The sequence below is a fragment of the Psammomys obesus genome, unplaced genomic scaffold (assembly GCF_907164565.1).
Source record: "Psammomys obesus unplaced genomic scaffold, mPsaObe1.curated_primary_1811, whole genome shotgun sequence".
NCBI classification, from domain to species: Eukaryota; Metazoa; Chordata; class Mammalia; order Rodentia; family Muridae; genus Psammomys; species Psammomys obesus.
In genome coordinates this window covers 18229552-18252790 of record NW_026596101.1, presented here as the reverse complement: position 1 = coordinate 18252790, position 23239 = coordinate 18229552, and the positions used below count along the sequence as shown (strand labels likewise).

Sequence of the window (23239 nt, the reverse complement as noted above, 5' to 3'; positions counted from 1 at the left end):
GCAAAGTCAGTCTAAAGATGAGGAGCGGCGCGGTTTAAGCGTTCCTTTACGATTATCCGTTCAGACAAGGTGAAGCTGGAGGCTTGGTTCTCTCAAGAGCCACAGGGGCTGGAGATGAACTGAGCATTAGGATGAAGGAGGGTGGGGGAAAAACTGGGGTGCTAATCATTAAAGGGATGGGAAAGGGAAGAGAGGGGAGTTGAAAGGAGGGGAAAGGAAGCGAGAGACCTCACTGCGAGATGAAAATGGTCTCAGGCAGAACGTGTCCACAAAGAATGCTGAAGGAGGGGAGGGATGAAGGAGGAAGGAACGAGGACCCCAGTGAGGTAGAGAGCAATGCAAGGTGTGGGGTGCATAGAGAATGGGAACCTGGAGAACGGCCTGAGAAGAATGAGAAGCCAATATTTGGAGGAAGCAGGGCTGCTGATGTGAACAGTGGATGCCTTCATAACCAAAGGAGGCAGCAGGAGAGATGGAAAGGACACTCGGGCAGGCTGGCGGGTGACACCTGCTAGGCACAGCACAAGAGGACAGGGCTCAAGGCAGAGAAAATGAGAATGCAACTGAGTACAAAGCACACAGGGGGAAGAAGCACCCAAGAGTTCACTGAAGCATTGGTGAAAGGCAGAAGCCAGGGATGTGATAAGACACAGCACAGTAGCCTGCCTCTGCCATGCACCACGTTCACTCGGCTCAGCCAGGGTCACGACACCCCGGGGTTCTGTCCTGTTCATCCCAGATAGGAACAGAAAACAGGCTTCACATTCTGTGCGAAACTCTTGGGCACAGTCTGCCTTTGTAGACTGTCTTGGTGGGAGACAGAGGCAAAGCTACTGTTCTTATTTACCTTGTGGGCACAGGCTCTGGTGTGGCAGAAGACTTGCAGAAGGAATGGCTGCCAAGCAAGGAGACACAGAGCTGAGGCTCCTTCTTGATGCTTTAAAATGCACAGATCTCTTTTCCTTTCAGCAGTCTAACGCTTCCTTGTGCCCACACTGGTGAGCGTGTTTGATCTGCGTTCCTGTAGTGCTGGTTCTAACAGGTGAGCACTCCAGCGGCTGAGGTCAGGGTGCTCACTTGTCATGCGACAGGGAAAAACAGACGCTGTACCAACTAACCGAGCAAGCGCCGCAGGGTACCTTAGGCTCCCCCTTCAGAACTAGGAAACACTGCTGAGATTGTAAGGTGTCAGGAGTGGATGAAGTCTAGAGTGGAAGTTCAGTTAGGGTTAGTTAGTTAGTTAGGGTTACTGTCTTAGTTAGGGTTTCTATTGCTGAGATGAAACACCATAACCAAAAAGCAAGTTGGGGAGGAAGGGTTTGTTTGGCTTATACTTCCACATTGCTCATCATGGAACAAAGTCAGGGCAGGAAATGAAGCAGGGCAGGAACACAGAAACAGGAGCTGATGCAGAGGCTATGGAGGAGGGCTGCTCTTTAATGGCTTGCCCGTCATGGCTCACTCAGCCTGCTTTCTTATAGGATCCATGACCACCAGCCTAGGGGTGGCCCTGCCCAAATGGGCTGGGCTCTCCCCCATTGATCATTCATTGAGAAAATGTCTTACAGCCGGATCTTATGGAGGCATTTCCTCAACTGAGGCTCCCTTCTCTCTGATGACTCTAGCTTGTGTCCAAGTTGACATTAAAGTGTCCAGTACACCTGTGCCATACACAATAGCCATGCTGAGTTTCTGGGCATTGCAGGTGGCTCCATCAGAGTACCTTCCCCATTCCAGCTTTTCCGTGTGGGTCTGTCTCTTCATTCCCATGCCACCCCAGTCAGGTTTCTAGGACCAAGCGGTAGAGGTTTGGCAATAAGGGTAACAACAAAGGAGGCAGGATTCTATCTTTTGAAGAGATTTAGTAAAAGAAATACAAAATGTTTGCATCGCTGAGACAAATCTTTTGGTGCTAGGTGGAAGAATTGAATTGAAAGAACTGGCTAAGCAAAATGAGATCTGACCTACAAACCTTCTGGGCTTATAATCATTATTATTCGTTGTTGTTATTAATTCTGAGCTCAACTCAGAATCATAATGTGCACCTGAGAGAAGAGCACATTCTTCCTTGGGTACCTAAGGGTTGTAGGAAGGTACTGCAGTTTGAAATGGGACAATAACGAGGAAGAATGCATTGAACTGAAGATGTTAGCAAATCTGTAAGAATGTATGTACAATTTAGAGCTTTGCTGGATCTGTAACATCTGTAACACCTACAACAGTTACATTTTTTTCAGCAGTACCACGACCATGCCCAAAAGGTGAGTTTTATGTCTGTGGACACTTCAAGAAGTGAAGAGCTCCTTCAGCAACCGTGCTCTTTATCCAGCTAGAAACAACTGTTTACAAAGGTTTAACCTCTTTCTAGTATGTGGCTGTTCAATTACCCAGAAGTCTTCTACGATAAAATGATCCTATGTTTTGGTCCGTTGAGACATTCCATGCATTCATTTACTTAGCAAGGCACATGAATGCATGGGGTTATGACGTTATCATTTTCAAAGAAAAGAGAACACCCTTCCTTAATCATAGGTAAATATGGCATGTAATCAGGATACAGCAAAGAACAAGGACTTGGTCCACAAAATTCCACCAAAGCAAGCCTGGCTTGAGAGACAGAAACTTCCCTTTTCAGGTCATTTCCAGTGGATGTGTGCGGCCAGAGTTGTCATGATATGAAATCTGAATGAGTGAACTTAAACAAGGGCGGTGGGTCTTCCACACAGACAAAAAGTGAACAAATAGGCTGCTTCCTTTATTTACAGAAAATAGATACAACTAGCCTAACAGGCCATCTGGCTTTGTAAACACGTGCTGTCTTGATTATTAGATTGCTCACAGTTGTTCAGAGTAGATAGATATGCAATGGCGTGTCTGAGGCTTCGAGAACACTGGGTCAGGCATGGTGCCAGCAGGGACTCATAAGCTAATGACCATTTTGGAGGCACTGCTCCACCACATATCTCATTCTCTTAGGGCCCTGGTGAAACGATTCCCTCATGTCACTCCTCCCTGCTCTCTACCTGCTCTCCAGGCCATAGCCATGCCCCCTGGAATCCTGGTCCTTAGACTTAGACCTCTCAGGCTTCCTCTATTTGCTTGTGTTTCTTCTCCATGTTCTTCCGCCTTCCACTTTGCTCTGCCTGAGACTCTGGGCAATACTGTGGCTGTGGCTAGCAGCTCCATTTTCCACCCTGCTCTTACGCAGACTGCTGCACAGCCCCCACTCTCTCCAGAATGGCCTTCTCACCTCTACAGGGCCCAGGCTTCAGTTCCAACTCCCAGGTGTGGATGCTGACTTTTTTCTCATCACTCCTCTCCCTCCTTCAGATCTTATCCTTCAGATCTTATCCTTCCAAATTCAACTTGGAAATTCCCCACTTACAATAGTCATCTGGGGCTGGCCATGGTATTCATGCCTATAATCCTAGCACTCTGGAGGTAAAGGCAGGAAGATCAGGTGTTAAATGTCATCTTGGCTATATGGCTGGTCTCAACAAAACAACAAATCAGATAATTGTTTGTTGGTTTTTAGATTAAAAGTTAAATTAAAATTAAAGATTACTTTTGAAAGTCATACTTCCTAATTATAGAAGTCAATAATGAGTAAAAAAAAAAAAAAAAAGGATGATAGACACATCCACACATATATTACATGTATAGATAAGATATGGACAGATGGATGGATCATGGATAGGTAAGAAAGACTACAGAGGAATAGGGACAGGCTACCGTAAAGAATGGTATAGCTGAGGCACACATAGCTTCACTTGATTTAAACATTATATAACAGATACCTGTTTTAAACATCCCATGGTATGTATAGCTATTTTTTATGATTAGGTTAACAGTAATTGAAGTTAAATGAGGAGCATAATGATAAGGAGCTGAGCCATAAGCACTCAGCTCACAAGGCACATGATTTACAGGAGGAGTCTACATCTCCTTGGGCAATGTAGCACTGGCCTAGCTCACAAGGCACATGATGTACAGGAGGAGTCTACATCTCCTTGGGCAATGTAGCACTGGCCTAGTTTGCATTTAGTTTGTTATGGGGCCTTTCTGGCTTGTACCTTCTCCAAATTCTGCATTTTGTTATCTAGGTTCAGAGCAGAGCAGAATTCCTCATGTTTCCCATGTTAATAATGTGAAAACCATGTGGTCTGGGGAGGGGTCCTGTCTTGGTGTTGGGCTGCTTGTCTCTTAGATACTACACGTGCTCTGGCTTCTGCTGGGTTGGTGTGAGGGCCTATATCTACCCAAGAACACTGATCACACAAGATGCCAATTTGTATAGCCGAAGTGGAGAAAACCTGTTGGAACCCCAGAAATACCCAATTCACCTGCTTCTTCCTTCGTGGTAAAAGGTGTTTATGACAGAAGAGAGACCACAGAGCATAGAAAGGACAGGGACAAAGATCACCAAGGATAGTCTCAGCCTACATCAGGCTGAGAAGACAGTGTTAGCTTTAAGTGTGTCATCCCTTTCAGTTTTCCAGGACACAGACATTATGATACCATCAGTGTTCCCAAATTTTCAGTGATCCAGGCCAGGGTTGTCTGGAGCCCCCACGACCACTGCTGAAAAGACAGGAGCAGTTCCTATGAAAGCATTATTGTTTATCATTTTTTGATTCATTTCTCATGTTAACTTTTTACATTTCTACTCATCCCTTTTGATGTTTAAGGTTCTACGACCTGTATATGGCATTTCTTAATAACTAATTAACTAATAAAAGAAACCATAGGCACAGACTTTCGAAGAATAATTACTTAAGAGATGCAAATATGATTTGTCTAACAAGCTTAGAGATTTCAAAGCTTTTCTCTCTCTTATCTCAAACAGACTTCTAGCACAAACATCAGAGACTGTTTAGGAAGATAATCTTGGGTGTGTTATTTTGCATATTTCTACATATGTAGCTTCCAGGTATCATGGATCAATGAATACTTCTGGAATACTAAACATAGTTCAAAAATAAGAGAAGGGTTATTTTCATCTTGTGTATGAATGCACATGTATGCTCGTGTTTCTGTGTGCATGCAAGTGGAGATCAAAGGAAAACCTTGGCCGTTGTTTCATAGGTCCTGTTGGTCTTATTGTTTGAGACAGGGCTTCTCATTGGCTTGGAATTAATGCAGTTAGCTGGGTCTGCTGGTCAGGGCTTCTCCTGTCTTCACCTCCTCAGTGCTAGGATCATAAATGTGCATTTACATATCTGACTTTTTTTTTTTTTTGAATGCGGGTCCGGAGGATGAAAATCAGGTTTGTGTGCATACTGACTGAGCTATTACTCTAGGGAATTTTCAGTTTTAAAAGAAAAACTAAAAGGAAAGAATTTCTTTTCTGGAAACATACAAATAATGATTATGTACACAATAATACTTATGGGCCCAGCGAGGATTGCTAGAAGAAAGTCAATCCACTGCAGGAATACTTGTAATTATTTCCAAGTGTCAGATACTAATATGATTTGCTTAGAGAGGTCTATTCTCCCCTCGTGAACACAAGTTCATAACTTGGCTTTTACAACATGAGGGTCAGAGGTCATTTGACATCAACATTTTAATCAGAATCATAACCAATGCCGATGACCTCATTAAGTCTTGGCCAGCTCTCTGTATTGTAGTGTTGCCGCCAATCATTGACCTGCATTAGTTTGACAGAAATCAATTATGTGGTCTCTGTACTTCCACAATGAGTTAATCCGCTGGAATGTTCTACTGTCCACATCGAGCTTCACTGCACGCAACCTCTGCTACCCTGTTTTCTCTCTGTGATCATTATTTCAGGTCCAGGTTGTTCTGTCTTAGGTGAGAAGGCAGGCGGTTTCAGGAGAATAGAGAGCAGTGTTGCAGAAATGGAGAGAAGAGAGATAAGGGAGACAGAGAAGCAGCTGCAGCTCTTTTGGACTCTCCATCAGGGGATGGAATGCACAGTGCTGTCAAACTACCCTCAGACTTCATCTCTGGGAGAACCACAGCAGCATGGAGCCTGGGGAATTCGGGCTGTCCCTAAGGTGATGCTGAAGAAACTGACTCGACAGGGCTGCTGAGTTTTACAACCAGAGCGCAATGACAATGTGTAAGGCTTTCAGGAGTTTTCATAGTAAAATGCTTCTCAAATATGGGAAGGTTCTTGATGCTAAAGTGCTTGTCATGCCCTGGTAGTAATGAATGACAGCAAGCCTGGGTTCCCTTCGGCATTGATGAGACTACTATGATAGCGTGGAAGGAAGGCAGGGGCCAACCGGAACTACTGCTCATTAACATCTCACCACACACTCTCCATAAAAACTCCATAAAACTGATATTAATTTTATTAATCCTCGTCCCTTGAGCACCTTCTGATGTCCTACTCAATCAAACAGGACATTTACAGGAGGCACCTCTGCACCTGGGCATCTGGCTAAGGAACTTGGTTAACTGGCAGCTGTCTCTAAGGAGAAGTGCTTCTACACCCAAGCATGGGCCGGAGTCATTCCCATTCCTGAGGAACGCTGTGGTTACTTCAAAGGCCATTCAACACTGTGGCTATTCAGACTCTGTTATTTGGAGATAGCTCCTCAAATATTACTGGAGGGAACTTGTCGTTTCATAGACAGCAACTATTTTGTAGTTGAAGATAAAATTTGTATTTTAAACTGAAAATCCAAACTCCTGAAAACGTGCACCTGCCACCGTGAATTCGACGGTTTCCCAATACTTTAAATGCTGTCCCAATAGAAGTGATGTGTTGATAGTAACAAACACAGACTTGGGGGTTTTGTATTTTGAAAAGTGTCAACCTTTATAATATATGCATACCAGAAATAAAAATATTATCAGAGCACGAGGTTACACAGTGTTCATGGGTAAAATCAACTTAGTGTAAGACACACTAAGGGGCTGAAAGTAGAAGATTGTGAGACCTTCCTAGTCACTTTACTATTTTACACTGGAGAACCTTCAGCAACTGGCTGGGACTCTTACTGTAGCACCAAGGGAGAAAACTCACAGCTCAATGAAAAGATGCCCAAAACACCTCAGCTGGGTGTAGTGCTGGGCACCTGGAATCCCAGTACTTGGGAGGCTGGTGCTAGGGGACTTATAATTCTATTAAGCCTGGGCCACATAGCACGTTTAAGGCCAGCCTGGACCACACAGGGAGACCCCATTTCAAACAAAACAAAAGCTAGAAAAACAAGGCACTCCCTCCAATGTCCAAATACATATGTCTGAGGCCAAATATTCTTCATATGCTTTTTGTGAGGCAAAGTCTCATAGGAGTTAATAGAGAAGCCCATTAAGCTTGACACGTAGGGAATTCTAAAACACTGTCACCATTCTTAGTCAAGATTTAAAAACTGTTTTCAAAGATATTACATACATACATACATATGTATACCATCTCCCTTGACCTGTATTTTCTCTTCCCACACGATCAGTTTCTTGTAGTCATCCAATCACGAAAATAGTACTTGTCTTGACTCTTGGGAGAAAGAAACCAAATTCCCCTAATTTCACCATACTGTTGTAATTTTCTATTTTATTTCTAGCTGGTGTTAATTTCCTTCTCTGCCAACTTTATAACCTGATCCTACCACAGGACTGTCTGTATGAGAAAAGGGATCACATATCCTGGGTATCTGTACAGTGCTTACTGTAATTCAAGGCCTTTAGCTAGGGAACCAGCCTAGAAAATCTGGACAGTCCTAAGCCCAGTGTCCAAGGAGCTGCAATTGCCTTTGCCTGTTGAAGGCCCAGAGAGTCCTGAAATTCTGCATCTGCTGCATTTAAGCCAGTTTTCTGTCACCTGGGGAAGTGTGTGGCCTAGCGCATGCTGGGCACATGACTGGGAAGGGACGTTAGTGCTGGAAATTCCCGTGACTCACCCTCAAGCCGGACCACCAGTGGCACCTTGAGCTCTAGCTCCCGGCAGGCTTTGGTGATCCCATTGGCAATGATGGCACAGTTGACGATCCCACCAAAGATGTTGACAAGAATGGCTTCCACCTGAAATCCCAAACAGGAAGTGTCATCAGAATGTGGGCCTTCAAAGCCTCAAACTGACTTGCTCATGACAGAGATTGTTACATAGGGCTTCTTGATTTTTGTCAGTTTTTACACAGAGCAAGAAATATTAAAAACAGGCAAGATGGTCATGAAAATTAAGCTTCAGTAATGAGTAAATACCAATATATAACATTATTAACCCATATTACCACCCAGTCTAATGAACTGAGACAAATCCCAAAATGAATCCAATTCCTGTTCACTTCTCTATTTATTATATGCTACCCTCTAGGCTATTTGGAACTGGTTTAGTTTTTTTTTTTTTTTTTTCAAATAAAAAGTGTCATTTAAAAATTCATGCATTTCTTTTCTTTTTGATGTGTATTTAAATTTTGTTCTTGTGCCTAACACAACAGATGAAAACTTGGAATTTAGTATGTGCTGTTTGCATTAATAGGTAAAAACTACAGCCTTTCCATGCTTCTTAATACCCTTTTAATATGATTAAAATTCTCAAAATCCAGATTTAACTATCTTAGACAAAAATCATTTTGACTTAAAAAAAAAAAAGATAAATCACAACATGTGGAGTGGGGAAAGGGGGAAGGTGGGAGGGTAGGACCAGGAGGAGGGGAGGGGTATAAAGTAAGTAAATAAATAAATCTAATAAAAAAGAGAAAACATAAAAAGAATCACGTCTCTTAACAGGACTTTTTCAGAAATGTAAATTTGAACCTATCATCTTCACCTGTTTATACAGATTCCACATTCAGAGGCATGTGGGGTAAAAAGAATATTGTACTTGTCATAACTTGATAAATAGGTGTAAGAAAATCCTGTATAATTAACACAAAGAATGAGATAATGAAGAGAATTCATTTCGTAGATTAATTGATAACACCCACAGAAAATAGTTATTCATCAAGCTTGAGGCATCAGAATTCCAACAATGCAGTGGCAATTAAACTATGTTACGCTAATTGCAAAGCATGTATCTATATGCTGCATGCCATCTTAGATCTTGTGGGTTCCATACGATAAATTAATTGCAGATAGCAAAGGAGAAAAGAGGAGATTATACTTCTACAGCACCTAACTGGAAGTGTTATTAGATGAATGCTTGTTTTTCTGTTCTGAGCCCCCCAGAACCTGCTCATAAGTACAGTGAGGTTGGCCATCTGTAGTGGAGAGAGCAATGGGCTCTGAAGGTCACACAGTCAACACACTGCAGTGGCACTGATCAAAATCTACTGGTTGCTCATCGTTGGAGGCTGCTGGGGCTGCAACCTGATTAAGCTACGTAACTTCTCTGGAATATGGTTTCCTCACCTGTAGGATGACAGTAACAGTCCCTGGTCCATAAGACTGCTAAAGCGTGTCAATGAGATGACATGGGTGCACTGTTTAGCAAGCTGCTCTTGGTGTACATGCTTATGATTTTTCCAGCAGCCAATGCCATTATTGGACAGACTACCCAGACTGTGAGCAGAAAAGCTTTCCCAATATATAACAGGAACACAGTGACTAAACTGTAACAAAAACGTAACAGCTTAGTAATGACCTAAATAAGCAATATTTTCAAGCCAATTAGAGACTGGGGTTATCCCTAAGAAAGAAACCTCACATTTCCATTCACAGCAGGCTAACTGGTAAGCAGGAGTCTGCTTTCTAATGACAACTATTAAATGCTGTTAGCACCGTTGCTTAGTAGAGCACTCATTTCCAAATAACTGTGGGATGGAGAGGAACTTGCCAGAACAATAGACGAAAAAGTACTCAGGAGCTATAACTCCTCTATGGGGTGTGAGACAGACCTGCAGAGGCACTCACTAGCATTTATGAGGAAGAACTGGGCATTCCAGGGAAGTACAGACTGGCACCTGTGACCTCCACAATGTAAGGACAAGTTCGCGTGTTAGTGCTCACTGAGTAACAGGGAGTCAGCATGCTTCATCTATCTGAAACTATGCGATGGTTCTATGCGGCTCACAGGAACTGAGCTGAATTTATCTACACAGGCAGGAGTGAAGGGGGTGAGAAGGAGATGATGTCTGTGACCCTGTGACAATTCTACTTAGTGGGTGAATGCCCTGGAGTGAGTGTCAAACACAAGCTGTGAATGTCTCCGTGGGTGTCAGCTCCCATGAGCCTCTCGCACAACAGTCTCTCACTGTGCTCAGCGGGCGTCCGACATTGAACATAGGTTCTCTTCATGGAAGCAGCTTTTATTTAAAAGGATAGCAACATATTTAGCCAGTGTTCCACTGGAGGATCTTAAGGAGGAGGATGTAACCTGGACAGAGGCAGATGTGGCATCTGGCATAACTCATGGAGAAAGCCTGACACGGAGGTAACCTGAGGCAGTGCGGGGAACTGTGGTCCCAAAAAAGGGCCAGGAGCACGGCTTTTCCTTCCAGTTCTAGACTGCAGCCTTCATGGGATGCTCTTCCACAGGAAAAGCAGCAGCAGACACACACAGGCCGTTTGGATTAGGAGATGGGTCTGCTCAGGACACAGTGTCCCACAGTGCCCTAGTGGCCCCTGGGTGCTGGAGAGATCGCCTTCAAGCAGACTTTGCAACTCTCAGCTTCTTTCCCACTATAGAGTAATTTGCTGCAGTCATACGCTTTAATGGAAATCTGATTTAAGGTTTCACTCTGGGCCAATTTCTATAATTAACTACTGTAATCTGCAAGCTCAAACTGAGAATGAAATTAAGACAATTTAAAAATGAAAGCCTCGTGACATCATTATTATTATTTAGCATTTATAAAGCATGTCACATTTTCAATGGGTGCTTCACATATTCATTCGTTTTACAACCACAAGCTGCTGTTCCATGATAGTAGCTAAGGCAGCTTTTACCTTTTTACCGCCTATTTTTTTCCCATGGGGGCGAGGGCACAAAGAATTAAAACAACAACCACAACCACAGCAGTAACAAGAAAGACACAGCAACCAGAACAACAACATCAACCCTCCTTCTCTGCTGTAGGTCTCTGTTAACATTCAGAGCTGCTCCTAGCAGATTCTGAAGTGCTTAAAGGAACAGAGGCATTTCCAAGTTTTGTGTGAGACTCCTCAGAGTTGCTATTTACTGTTGCATAAAAGTAAAGATCATCTGAGAAGGCAGTGAAGGTGCCAGATAGATCCCAGGTCCCCAGGTCCCCGACAGCTGCCGCACAGCAGAGTCTGCTGGCAGCCGTGCGGGTGGCTGGGCCATCCAAACGCCAGTTCTCAAATGTTTCTGTGTGTTTGAGTTTGCAAAATACATGCCGCCCACAGATTATGGTACATGATTAAAAGAATGAACCTCAAAAGTAAAGCTGTAGCCTTTGCTATTTGTTAAGCTCCCCTCGACTCCAAATAAACCCAGAACTGAACCCCTTTGCTGTAGCTGATGAACATTAGGGATGCTCACTGACCGAATTCATACATGCATGCTTGGAACGTTCTAGAAGTCCTATCAGAAGTTCTACAGCTTCTGCTCCGACAAGCATGTCTTTAAGTGCAAAGTGGTAATAACAATGTATGTGCACATACAGTGGTGGAGAGCTGCAAGGGAGTTGTGGATTCAACTATCTATGACGTTTTGTTCTAGTGTGTACCTTTCTGGGAAGTCATTCATGAAGGATGAATATATTTGCTTTCACAAACTATTACTGGGAGATGACAGCTCATTATATTATATGATTGACATGTGAATATCCCACAAAGCAGGTTTAATTTTCATCCCCAATTTGTAGACAAGAAAACATTGGAGCTATAGATTAATAGTCATTAAGCAAGCATTCTTTACAGCCATCAAAATTATGGGGTCCCATGAGATATGTAGGGCTTAATATCTTTTTTTTTTTTTAATTTGACAAAGAGACGATTTATTTATATATATGAGTGCTCTAGCTGCATGTCTACCTGCACAACAGAAGAGGGCACCAGATCACATTAGAGATGGTTGTACCTGTGGTTGCCAGGAATTAAACTCATGACCTCTGGAAGAGTAGACAGTGCTCTTAACCTCTGAGCCATCTCTCCAGCCCAGGCTAATAATTTTGCTTTGCAGATGGAAAGTAAACTGACACTCAGAAAAGGTAAAGAAACGCCATGTGCCGTATTATGCAAACAGTTTGTTGGGCTCAAAAGCACACTTTTTTTTTTTTTTTAGGCATGCTAGGAGACCCTTTTTATAATGTCAGTGTTGCTCCTACTCAAAAGAAAGCAAGCTATCTAGTTAATAAGCACCCTGGAGGGTCCACTCTGAGCTGGGCACTCAGGCAAAAGTGACCTTTTACTGTATCTAAAGTTATAAACTCTGCTAGGATCTGGAGATGAGGAATCACAGATACTATGAGAACCCATGGGCAAGACACTGGAGTGGACAGGCCTCTCAGGGCCAGGCACCTAAAATAGGTATACAGACAGTCAGGGAGAGGCAGCAGGATCAAGAGCAGAGGAAGAGGAGCAGAAGAGGGCATGCTAGGGAAAGGATGAGTTACAGGAAGAACTGAGCATCTGAGAAATAGAACCTGAACCAGGTACTGGGGTGTGGGAAATGAGAGGCTGGCTTTCCCCAAGCATCAAACCTTGAAGGCTCTTGGGGTTCACTGTGAGATGAGCATTGAGAAGCCAGTGGATTTCAGGCACTAATTTAGACCTCGGTGAGACTCAGGCAGGGAACTCATGCATATCCAGGATCCACAACAAAGGGGGGCCACGCTCGTCACAGTAGTCACAGCTTGTAGGGTTTCCATGCACACGGCACGTGCAGGAGCCTGCGATCTTAAGGCAGCTAGCAATGTGCTTCAGGAGTTAGTCACTTTCTATCAAGGATGAGTCAGTTAGGAAACCTGGGCTCAGCGAGCCAGGTTCTTTTACAGCTACACAACTTGGTCATTGGGACAGCAGTCAGGGGTAGTACAGAAATGAAAAAGTGTGTCAGCGTGCTAGTAAACTAACTAAAGCAAGCAGGGGCTGGTTCAGCCTGTAAGCTGATTAATTCCTGATAGAGGCATGATGTGTTTCAGCTCTCCTCAAATTCACTGCAACGGTGTGATCACCCCTCTTCCTGAATCCTCTCACAGTACCCTTCATACTTTAAGGTGCCTGTGTTGCACTATTTTCTTGCCGACATGGACAACCACAGGCACCCAGGCTATCTAAGAACACTGCAACATAGGTATGTCCATTCCAGCACTGCTACTTCTTAAGAAGAAACCAAACAAAACAAGAACAAAAACTATACCATTCACAACTCCACAAATGGAACCTTTGCTTTTCTTTGTTCTCTTTCCATCCTGACCATTGGTGGAAGTGAATGGAGAGGAAGGTTCCATGAGTTGTGGCCATTTTGCATGGGCTGCTACAAATGATTGAGTTAGTACTGGGCTGTGTTTAAAAGAAAATACAGCATGCTCTGTTACTACGCTAGATCCAAAATATGCTGTAGCGGGCCTGGGGATGGTTTATTACTGCGCCTCATTTAAAATATGCTTTGCAAGTTGGGGTGCGAGCGGGTACAGTGCTTGCTGTGCAGGCATGGAGAACTGGTTTGGCATGGCAGCATGTACCTACCTATGAACCCGATGCTGGAAGGGCAGAGTCAGGAGGATCCTAGGGCTCAGAGTCAGCCCGCCTGGCTGAAACAGTAAGTTCTAGGCTCAGCGAGAGACCATCTTAAATAAACAAACAAACAACTGAACAACTAACAACTTAAGATGGAGAGTAAGAGAAGATACCAAAGTTGACTTTTGGCCTCCACAAGTGTATGTACGGGTGAGTGCAAGTGCTCACGTACATACATCAACACACACACACACACTCGCACACACAAGGTAGCAGACACACGGAGCACAGTAGAGAAGCCACTGCTTTCCATTTCTGTCCATTCAATTTGGCATGCTAATGTAGTGCCACTGCAGGGCATCAGGCTGATAAAACTCAAGAAAGAATGTTTACATTAGTTGAGATAAGGACCCTTTAAAAAAAAAAAACAAAAAAAAACAAACACACAATTTAATTCTGAACACTGTTTCTCTTGTCTAAGCATCTGTTTTCTTCTAGAACTGGTTTCTCATTTTTGTTGATATTTTCCTGCTGAATTCTAATCATGTCTTCTAATCCATTGGCAACCAATGAAGGAACATAAACGGTGAAGGAAATTAGATGCAGCTTAGATAATTGATGTTTGTACGCCTGGCTTTAATAAAAATACTCTGCTAAATTAGAGGGGAGTCTAAATGGATTCAGTCAATAAGGAAGTGATTCAGGTGAGGAATCCAATCACTGGCTTTATTGTAATCTTACAAATAAAGAGATAGATCAGTTCAACTGGATCTGGACTTGCCTTGGCTGAAATCTGGGTGGGTGGGGCAGGCCTGCCTGCAGCCTGTGCTGCCTTCTCAGAGTTGGGACATGCACTCAGCTCTTGACCCCATACCAACTGGCTCCTAGATTCACCCTTCACAACCCCTCAAAAGGAGAGAAAGTGCAGATGCTGGAGTTCTTTGTGTGAAGTAACATATTTGCATATCACTGTCCGTGTTCTCCTGCATTGTTAAAGCATTCTAGGTCATTTCTTATGCCTGATCCAATGCAAATTCCAGGCGAATATATATTATGCTTTCTTACTAGGTGTCATGGCAGCACGCTAAAAACTTAGAACATGTGTATTCTCTTTGAAATATTTCCTTCCTGGAGTTGGTTTAATACTCGGAAGTGGACTCTCGATGTGGGCGGACTACACTTTCTTGAGTTAAAGCATTCATGCACAAGACAGCTATAAAAAAACAAACCACAATAAAACAATGGTTTTTGGAAAACACCATACCTATCTCCTCTTTTAATTTTAGGAAAAAACAAACAAAACAAAAAACCTCTTTTAGTGTGCTCATAATACAACCTAAAAAATCTCAGTCTGAAAGAAAATGCCCCTAACATCCCCCTGGATAGCAAGCAACATTTTGGCATTTTAAATTCATCAATCAAAGTGAACACAACCAGTTCATTCCACCTCTGTCAGCATGAGCACAGAAGGTACATCATTGGATGTGGACACCATTCAGGGCAGTGTTTTGATAAGAAGCCAAGTTCCCATTCGGCCTGACTTCTGAGGCCAGCTGGAGGGAACTAGAAAATAGGATGCACTTGTTCTCCATCTATGTATTCTCTTTGGGATTCTTTTTTTCTGGCTGACAATTCCCCATGAGAACAAGTTAACATTCCATGGAGGCTTAACGTAATCAAGTGCTGATTCTCCTTGATGCCATGAGTAACCTGGCAAATACATGGAAACTTAGCTTTAAAAAAGATGTTTCAAACAGCTAGCCACTGAGTTCATGTCAGAGACAATCCTTGTTCCCCTTACTAGGGAACCCACTTGAATACTGAGCTGCCATGGGCTACATCTGTGCAGGGGTTCTAGGTTATCTCCATGTATGGTCCTTGGTTAGAGTGTCTCAGAAAAGACCCCTGTGACCAGATATTTTGGTTCTGTTGTTATCCTTGTGGAGCTCCTGTCCTCTCCAGGTCTTACTATCTTCCCCTTCTTTCCTAAGATTCCCTATACTCTGCCCAAAGTTTGTTTATGAGTCTCAGTCTATGCTTTATGCAATGCTGGGTAGTCTTTCAGAGGTCCTCTGTGGTAGGCTCCTGTCCTGTTCCCTGTTTTCTCCTTCTTCCAATGTCCGTCCCATTTGCCTTTCTGAGTAAGGATTGAGCAGCCTTACCAGGCCACAGAGGAAGACAATGCAACCAGGTCTGATGAGACATGATAAGCTAGGGTCAGATGGAAGGGGAGGAGGACCTCCCCTATCCGTGGACTTGGAAAGGGGCATAGGAGGAGATGAGACAGGAAGGGTGGGATTGGGAGGGGAGGAAGGAGGGGGCTACAGCTGGGATACAAAGTGAATAAACTGTAATTGCTTTAAAAATTTAATAAAAAAGGAAAAAAAAACAATATTGACAAATTTATAGATACCCCCTATGCTATTTCTCATTTATGGTTTACTTTCTTATTCTAGACCTGAAATATACTCATAGTATATTTCATCCCCCCTTCCCCCAAACAAGATGTTTTAGCTCTCACAGATGCAGGTAATGGAATCAGTTTTGATCCAAGCCCGTCTTCCTGTAACCTCGTGCTCTTCCCACCCTCTGCAGCTCTCTCTTACTGGTGACTTCCTTAACTAGGCAGCGGCCCCTACTGTTCTGACCCCACTATCAAGTTTCAAGGACATAGTCTCAAGTCCTATTTCTTAGTGTCCAAACACTCATTGCTTTAAAATTCCATTGCTCAATTAAAACTAGGAAGTAAGATGTCATTTATAATTTTCAAAAATAAAACAATTACGTTTCTCTCTTCCTTTTCCTTCTTCCCAGCCCTCCCATATGCCCCTCCTCACTCTCTTTCAAAGCCATGGCCTCTTTTATCACTAATTGTTGCTGTATGCACATACGTATATACACGTGTGCTCCTAAATATAGCCTATTTAGTCTGTATAATGTTACTTGCATGTGTCTTCAGGGATGGCCATTTGGCACTGGACAACCAGTTGGTATGCTCTCCTCTGGGAAGACCAAGTGAGCTTGGTTCTCCACAACCTAAAATGCTTTGTTTATTCATAAAGAAAATTGCCAGAGTTTTTGGTGTACAATGCCTGATGGGAAAGAGCTAAAGATGGTAATCATGGTAGAAAGGTAGGTCTTGGTCTTCAAAACCTGGACTGTGGTCTGAGCTAGAAGAAGGATCTGACAAGACCCTTTTGTGAAGAATGATGACCCTCTTCTGACACTGATACTGTTTAATTTGTAATTATGACCAAGGAAACAATAATGACAAAAATCTGTTTTCAGAGAGAAAAGGAATGTGTATTTTTCAGTATAAGGCAGTTCTGAGGACATGGTGATCATAAGTAATTGGCTGTTTGGAACAGTGTGTTGATAATGACGGGTCCACACTCTAGCTTCATGAGGCCTCTGATCGGTTAACAATGGCTGTCTTAGGAGTACCACAGTTAAAACAATTGTATTATATAGCTGTTTCCCTAGCTCTGAAGTTACATCAACATCAACAATCTCAATTATTTATGTTTAGGTGCATATAACAAAATACATATAGACTTCTACTACTATACAGGCCGGGGCAACTTTCCAGCATGAATACCAGCTTAACAGGTAGAAAACAATGTGAATATTGCACCATATAAATTCTAAACTCACATTGCCTCTCCCCCAAAAGTACATGCTCCTTTAAGTCAAAGTTCTCCAAAGCACATTCTGTAATATACTGGCTAAGTTATAGTCCCCCGAACAAAAACATCTTCTGGTCAAATTACTTGGACTCTTGATCTGGGAGTTTCAGCGAACCCTCTGTGCTCCAATCTCCAACACCCAATTTAATCGCTTTCTGAAAAAGTTAACGTGTTGGAAACACAGTTACTAGAGAGTTCTTAAGAAAAGTATCCAAGACCGCGGCATTATAGTTATGCAGCACAAAGACCCCAGCCTCCTCCAAAGAGATGCCCATTCTTTCTATTTGTGTTAAACTTATGGTATCTGAAGAAAGCTTTCACTCACAAACAGCAGCCATGAGCACCCTAACCAGGCCAGCATGGAACACAGCTTCAGTTGCCCGCCAGCCCAGAAACTGTGGTTGAGTTAACTATTTACAGGGTTTTCAGGGACAGGAAACTTCTCCGATGATTGGTGTGTTGGTTGGGCTTGGGCTAAAAGGACTGAAGAATGCAGAGATTCGGGAGGACAACCCCTGTGTTTTGTATCTTTTACAGGGACATTTCCTATATTCTTTTGAAATAGGATAAAAGCTAGTGCCGTAATTGTACAAACCACTTGGACATCCAGAATGGCAAATGCCCGGGTTCCTTTTGAATGTTCGTAAGAGCTAACAGCATGTATAATTCGGCCAAAGTCACAACTTCTACCAATAGGTCAAAATGTTTTTTGTTTGTTTGTTTGTATTAAAGACAGCCATAAAAATGTCAGTCAAGAAATGAGAATTAGAACGCCATTTTAGTTAACTTTCTATTGCTTTGATAAAACTCGATGGCCAGAAATATCTTGGGCAGGAAAGGGTTTATTTCAGTTTTAGTTCCAGATCACAGTCCATCACTGAAGGAAGCAGGGCAGGAACCCGAGGCAGGAACTAGAGTAAAGGGTGTGCAGGAGAGCTGCTTACTGGTTTGCCCATCATGTCTTGCATAGCCTGTTTTCCTTACGAAACCCAGAAGCTTCCTCCAGGGATGGCACCACACAGCGTGGTGGTGGGGGCTTCCACATCAATCACCAATCAAGAAGCTAACTCAACAAACTTGCCTTCAGGCCAGTCTTTTGGAGCTATTTTCTCAGTTAGGATGTGTGCTTCCCAGAGATGTCCAAGTTTTTGCCAAACTGACAAAACCTAAACAGAACAAACGGACTTTTAAGAAATGGGGGCTTGGGAGATGGTTCAGCAGGTAAAAGTGCTTACCATAAAAACCTGAACATCTGAGTTCAATCCCCAAAACTCATGAAAAAAGCTAGATGTGGTGGCACGTCTGTAATCTCTACTTTCCTGTGAGGAAGTACGAGGTAGAGACAGGAGGATTAACTGGAACCTTGTATATCAGCTAGTCCAGAGTTCACAACACAGTGACAGAAACAGGAGAGAGCCTGCCTCAAGACAAGAGGATGGGAAAAATGATTTCTGAAAATTGTCTTCTGACCTTCACTTGTACACTGTGACTTATACATACCCCTCCCAGCAAAACTGAAATAGTCTGGTAACAGAATGGCTTCCAAACTTAAAAGACACTTGCTTTCAAGGAAGAACACTCGCTACTCACAAAGCAGTATTTGTATGTGCTGGTCAGTTTTAGTTGTCAATTTGGTATAACCTTGAATCACCTGTGAAGACAATCTCAAGGAGGGGTTGTCTGCATTGGGTTGACCTAAGGGCGTGTCACTGAGGGGCTATCGTAATTAAGTTAATTGATTTAAGAAGAACCAGACCACTAAGGGGCAGAACCATTCACTCCTTAGGCAGTGGATCCTGACTTTATGAGGGGAGAAACAGAGCCGAGAGAACAAGCAGTATGTTCACATTCATTTCCCTCTGCTCTTGACTGTGGGTGGAATGTGACTATGTGTTCCTGCCTTGACTTCCCTTCCCCATAATGTTGGGTGATAACCTAGAATTGTAAGCTGAAAAACTTTCTCCTAAGTTCCTTTTTGTCAGGGTATTTTATCACAGCAACAGAAATGAAACCAGAACACCATATTTTATTTGTATGAGTGCTACACTGGTACAGATTAAGAATATTTATTGGCTCATTCTTTGTGAGCAGCATTGTCCAATCATCTCAGACTTATGTCATCCTGATGAATGTGAGTATGTGTACTCCATCACTATTAGCTGGTGAACTGATACAGAACACCCAGAGAACTGGAAGCTTGGTGAAGGACCCATTTATTAATCTATAAACAGGCAGTCTATCTGTCTATCCTCACAACATAATGGCCTCCACAGGCTAACTGTTCCTAAGAAAAGAAAAACAATTACTTCTATGGGTAATTTCTTCTCCTTTATTCATGACTGACATCAATTAAAAAAAAAATAGCTAAGCAGACAGAGCCAAAACTTAGGCCTGCACAGATTCACATTTCACACCACAGAGAAATGAAGATAAATTTAGTTAATAGCAAAACCCACTGTTTCTGTAAATAACAAGTCTAATGCAAGATGAAGGTGGAATATGATGGCTGTGACTATTCATACATCTGCTCAGATAAACCAATTTGATCACTTAGCTCTCTGGAAAAACAATGGCTTGATAGAAACTCACATTAAAACCCTGACAGATGAATACCTAACCGGGAAGAGTGAAATAATATCTACTTAAAATCTTAGCAGCTTTCAGACTACTTCTACATTAGAGTTTCTACTACATTTATTATTATTATTATTATTATTATTATTATTATTACTGTGTGAGTGTTTGTGTGTAGTATATGAGATATGCATGGGTGCACATGTGGCGGGTACCAGGCAGCAATGTGCATGCATGTAGAGGCCAGAAAGACATCAGGCTCTTGCTCTATGGTCCTCTGCCGTATTTTCTTGATGTAAAGTCTTCCAGTGAACCTGAGGCTCATCATTTTGGGAAGGTTGTCTATCTGCTAAGCTCTTGGCATCTGTCAGTCTCTACCCCTTCAATGCTAGGGTCACAGGTATACACTGACATGCTGACTCACTTGTGGATGTTGGAGATTCAGACTCAGGTACTTATGCTTCCACAGCAAGTGGTCTAACCTTCTGAGCCATCTCCAAAACCCCTGTATTTAAATTATTTTTAGTTAAAGACTTCAAGAAACATAAACATGGAATTTTATATTTTAAACGTGTGTGTGTGTGTGAGCATGTGTGCTTACACATACACGTGTGGTCGGAAGACAACTTTAGGGAGTCGGGTCTTTCCTTTCACCATATGGATCCTGGGGAAATGAACCCAAGTTGTCATGCTTAGCAGCAAGCACCGTCTCTCCAGCCCATATCATTGTATTTATAATAAATCTCACAGGTATTCTTTGTGAAATTTAGTTTTCTGACAAATCTCTTAGTAACAACCAATTTCCTGTGCAGGCCCTAAAATCTCTTCATTCTTCATGAAAATAAATGGTCTCTTATATGGAGCCCAAGACCAGAGTCTTAAACTGAGAAACTGCCACTGCCACTGATGTTAATATTTTTCAGGATCATAAATTTAAAACAATTCACAGAAAGTGGAAACAAACAACAGTAATTAAGAAGGTCAACATTCCATTTGAATTGGGGGTCCCTTGAAATGCACAGGCAAGGCTCACACCTTCTGATACTAACACCAGAAGGAATGCAAGCCAGAGAATTTGGGCCACCCTTATCATCAAATGCCACTGTCATAAAAAAGCATCTTCCACTGAAGACAATACTCCGAAATTAGTGATATCACTGTCGACTCTGCTGTAACCTGTTGTGTGGAAGCCTGATTGATCTATTTACTTAGCTGTTTAGCCAATGTCAGCATAGCATATCTGGAGTAAATTATGCTGACAAAGTATTCCCCACAGTCTGCTAGAAACTGAGCGCAACTCTTTCCATCTCAGGGTCAAATGGTCACATCGTCTTCCACCAGTGGTCAACTTTTGTCACCTTTGGTAAAACTCTCCAGTTGTTAGACTGCTTTTTACAGTGTAGGGAGCAGAGGGAGTGCTGGGTGAGCGAAGTCCTGAGTGGATGTGCATTGTGGACATGGTCACAGCCATGGCAGGGACCAAGGCCTTGGACCCCCCCATATGGGTCAGGTTCAAAATTAGTAAAGCCTTTCTCTGGTCTTGAGTACTTACTGATGACTGGTCAGCGTGAACAAAGCTAGCAACCAGAGCTTCCTTCTGGATGCTTGAAGTAGGGAATGCTGGCCTACAGAGACTCCCCAGCGGGCTAGCTGACTCCTGGCTCTGGGCAATACCCAGGAAACATCCTGAGACTGGGAGTGTGGTTCAGTAGGTGTGGCTCCATCAGCAAATGCTGACCACCTGACCAGGTGTTTCTGTTTTATGTGTCTGCTGTTTCCTTAGTGTCTGTCCTGTCTTCATTCCCTTATCACCCCAATCAGGTAACCATTTCTTCTCTCCATTTCATTTTAAATTTCAGCATGGGAGAGAGGCCAAGATGCTGGCCCAGGCTCCTGAAACCCATACCAATCATTGTTATCAATTCATTCTTAAGTAAAGTCTCTTCTATATACCCCGAGCTGAGTGAACCATTATTTCACAAGCCTTGAATTTAGGAAAAATCCCTGTACTGTGAAGGCTAAACCCTTTAGCACTGGAAGACTTAAAGCTATACTTTTGTTCAGCTTAACCCTTTGTGTAATACAACCAGGGCCATAAGCTTCATTACAAAAAGAAAAATGCAAGACAAGTCTTAAAATAATCAGCACTGGCAACTAAATTGCTATCATTACATTTGTTTTCTCTAGTTCTTGGGAGAAGGCTAGCACACAAGCATCGGAAATTACTGCTCATTAATTGTCTGCACGTATAGCCAAGTTAAAGGTGGAAAAAGGCAGACAAGACAAATGCTTTATTATTCTAGGTCTTGTCCATTATAAATGACAGATGATAGCCTGCCATGTGAAATGAGCTTCCCAGCACTGAAAGGGATTCATTTGGTTCAAGGTGGTTCATGTCCTTCTTTCAGCGTAATGAAAGATGAACACAAGAAAGCCAAACCGGTGTGGCTTCCCAGTCTGCCTGCAGGAAGACCACGGGCAACATGGAGACCAGCTGAAAACACGGTTTATAAGTGAATGAGAGTGGAACTTAAATTCCATTGCCTCACATTTATCTCAAGGACTACGTTTTTCTGCTTTGTTAAACAAACTGTCACTAGTCAGTGACAACATATACTATGGGATGACATAACAACCAAGACAAACCATGAGAAGGAAGCAGAAGTTTAACTTCTAAAGCTGCCAAGTGGCTTTTGCAAGAACCGAACACCTACTCAGAACTCTCTCTCTCTCTCTCTCTCTCACACACACACAATAAGGCATAGTTGTGATAAGGTGGGCTCCAGTAGAAACACAAGTGGAAATCTGACATCCACTGTGGAGGGGCTGGAGGAATAGGCCTTGTGCACTGATGGATACAGTTTACTGAAGAAGGGAGTTTCCCGCTGTAATGTTTACACTGTAATAGCTTCTGCTGTCACTGCACAGCAAGAAGGCTAAGGGGCTGAGCAGACTCTGCAGCCACGCTTGTGGACTTAGAACCATGACACATAACACATCTCCCCTCTTCGTAACCCAGGCAATCTGTGATAGCAGCCACAAATGGACTAGGAAAACATCCAGTTGCTCTTCCTGTCTGATGGAACTTTCTCTTCTCTTCCCTACCCTGTTCCTACCCACATCTGTTAAAATACTGGAGAATCCCTGTTTGCAGATACCTGCTCTTACCTAGCCACATGTGCTCCTCAGTATGGATTTACTTCATGATCTGTCTGCTAGGAGTAGGTTTTTTTTTTTCTCTCCTTTCACATTAAAATATAATTACATCAGTTTTCTCCCTCCCTTTCCTTTTTCTAATCCTTCTTATGTACCCCGTCACTTCTTTCTTGCGTCCTCTTGAAATCATGGCCTTTGCTTTGTTATTGCTATACAAACACACACACACACACACACACACACACACACACACACACACACACACA

At 42.8% G+C, this 23239-nt stretch overlaps 1 protein-coding gene across 1 annotated transcript in view; it reads right to left on the bottom strand.

Annotated features, from left to right (window-relative positions):
• The window catches only part of Suclg2 (succinate-CoA ligase GDP-forming subunit beta), a 250580-nt gene that overhangs the window by 13461 nt on the left and 213880 nt on the right, over window positions 1-23239 (bottom strand). The window contains exon 10 of the mRNA XM_055628549.1: window positions 7875-7995. Coding sequence (XP_055484524.1) covers window positions 7875-7995 — 121 coding nt within the window. The remainder of the gene's footprint in view (window positions 1-7874; window positions 7996-23239) is intronic.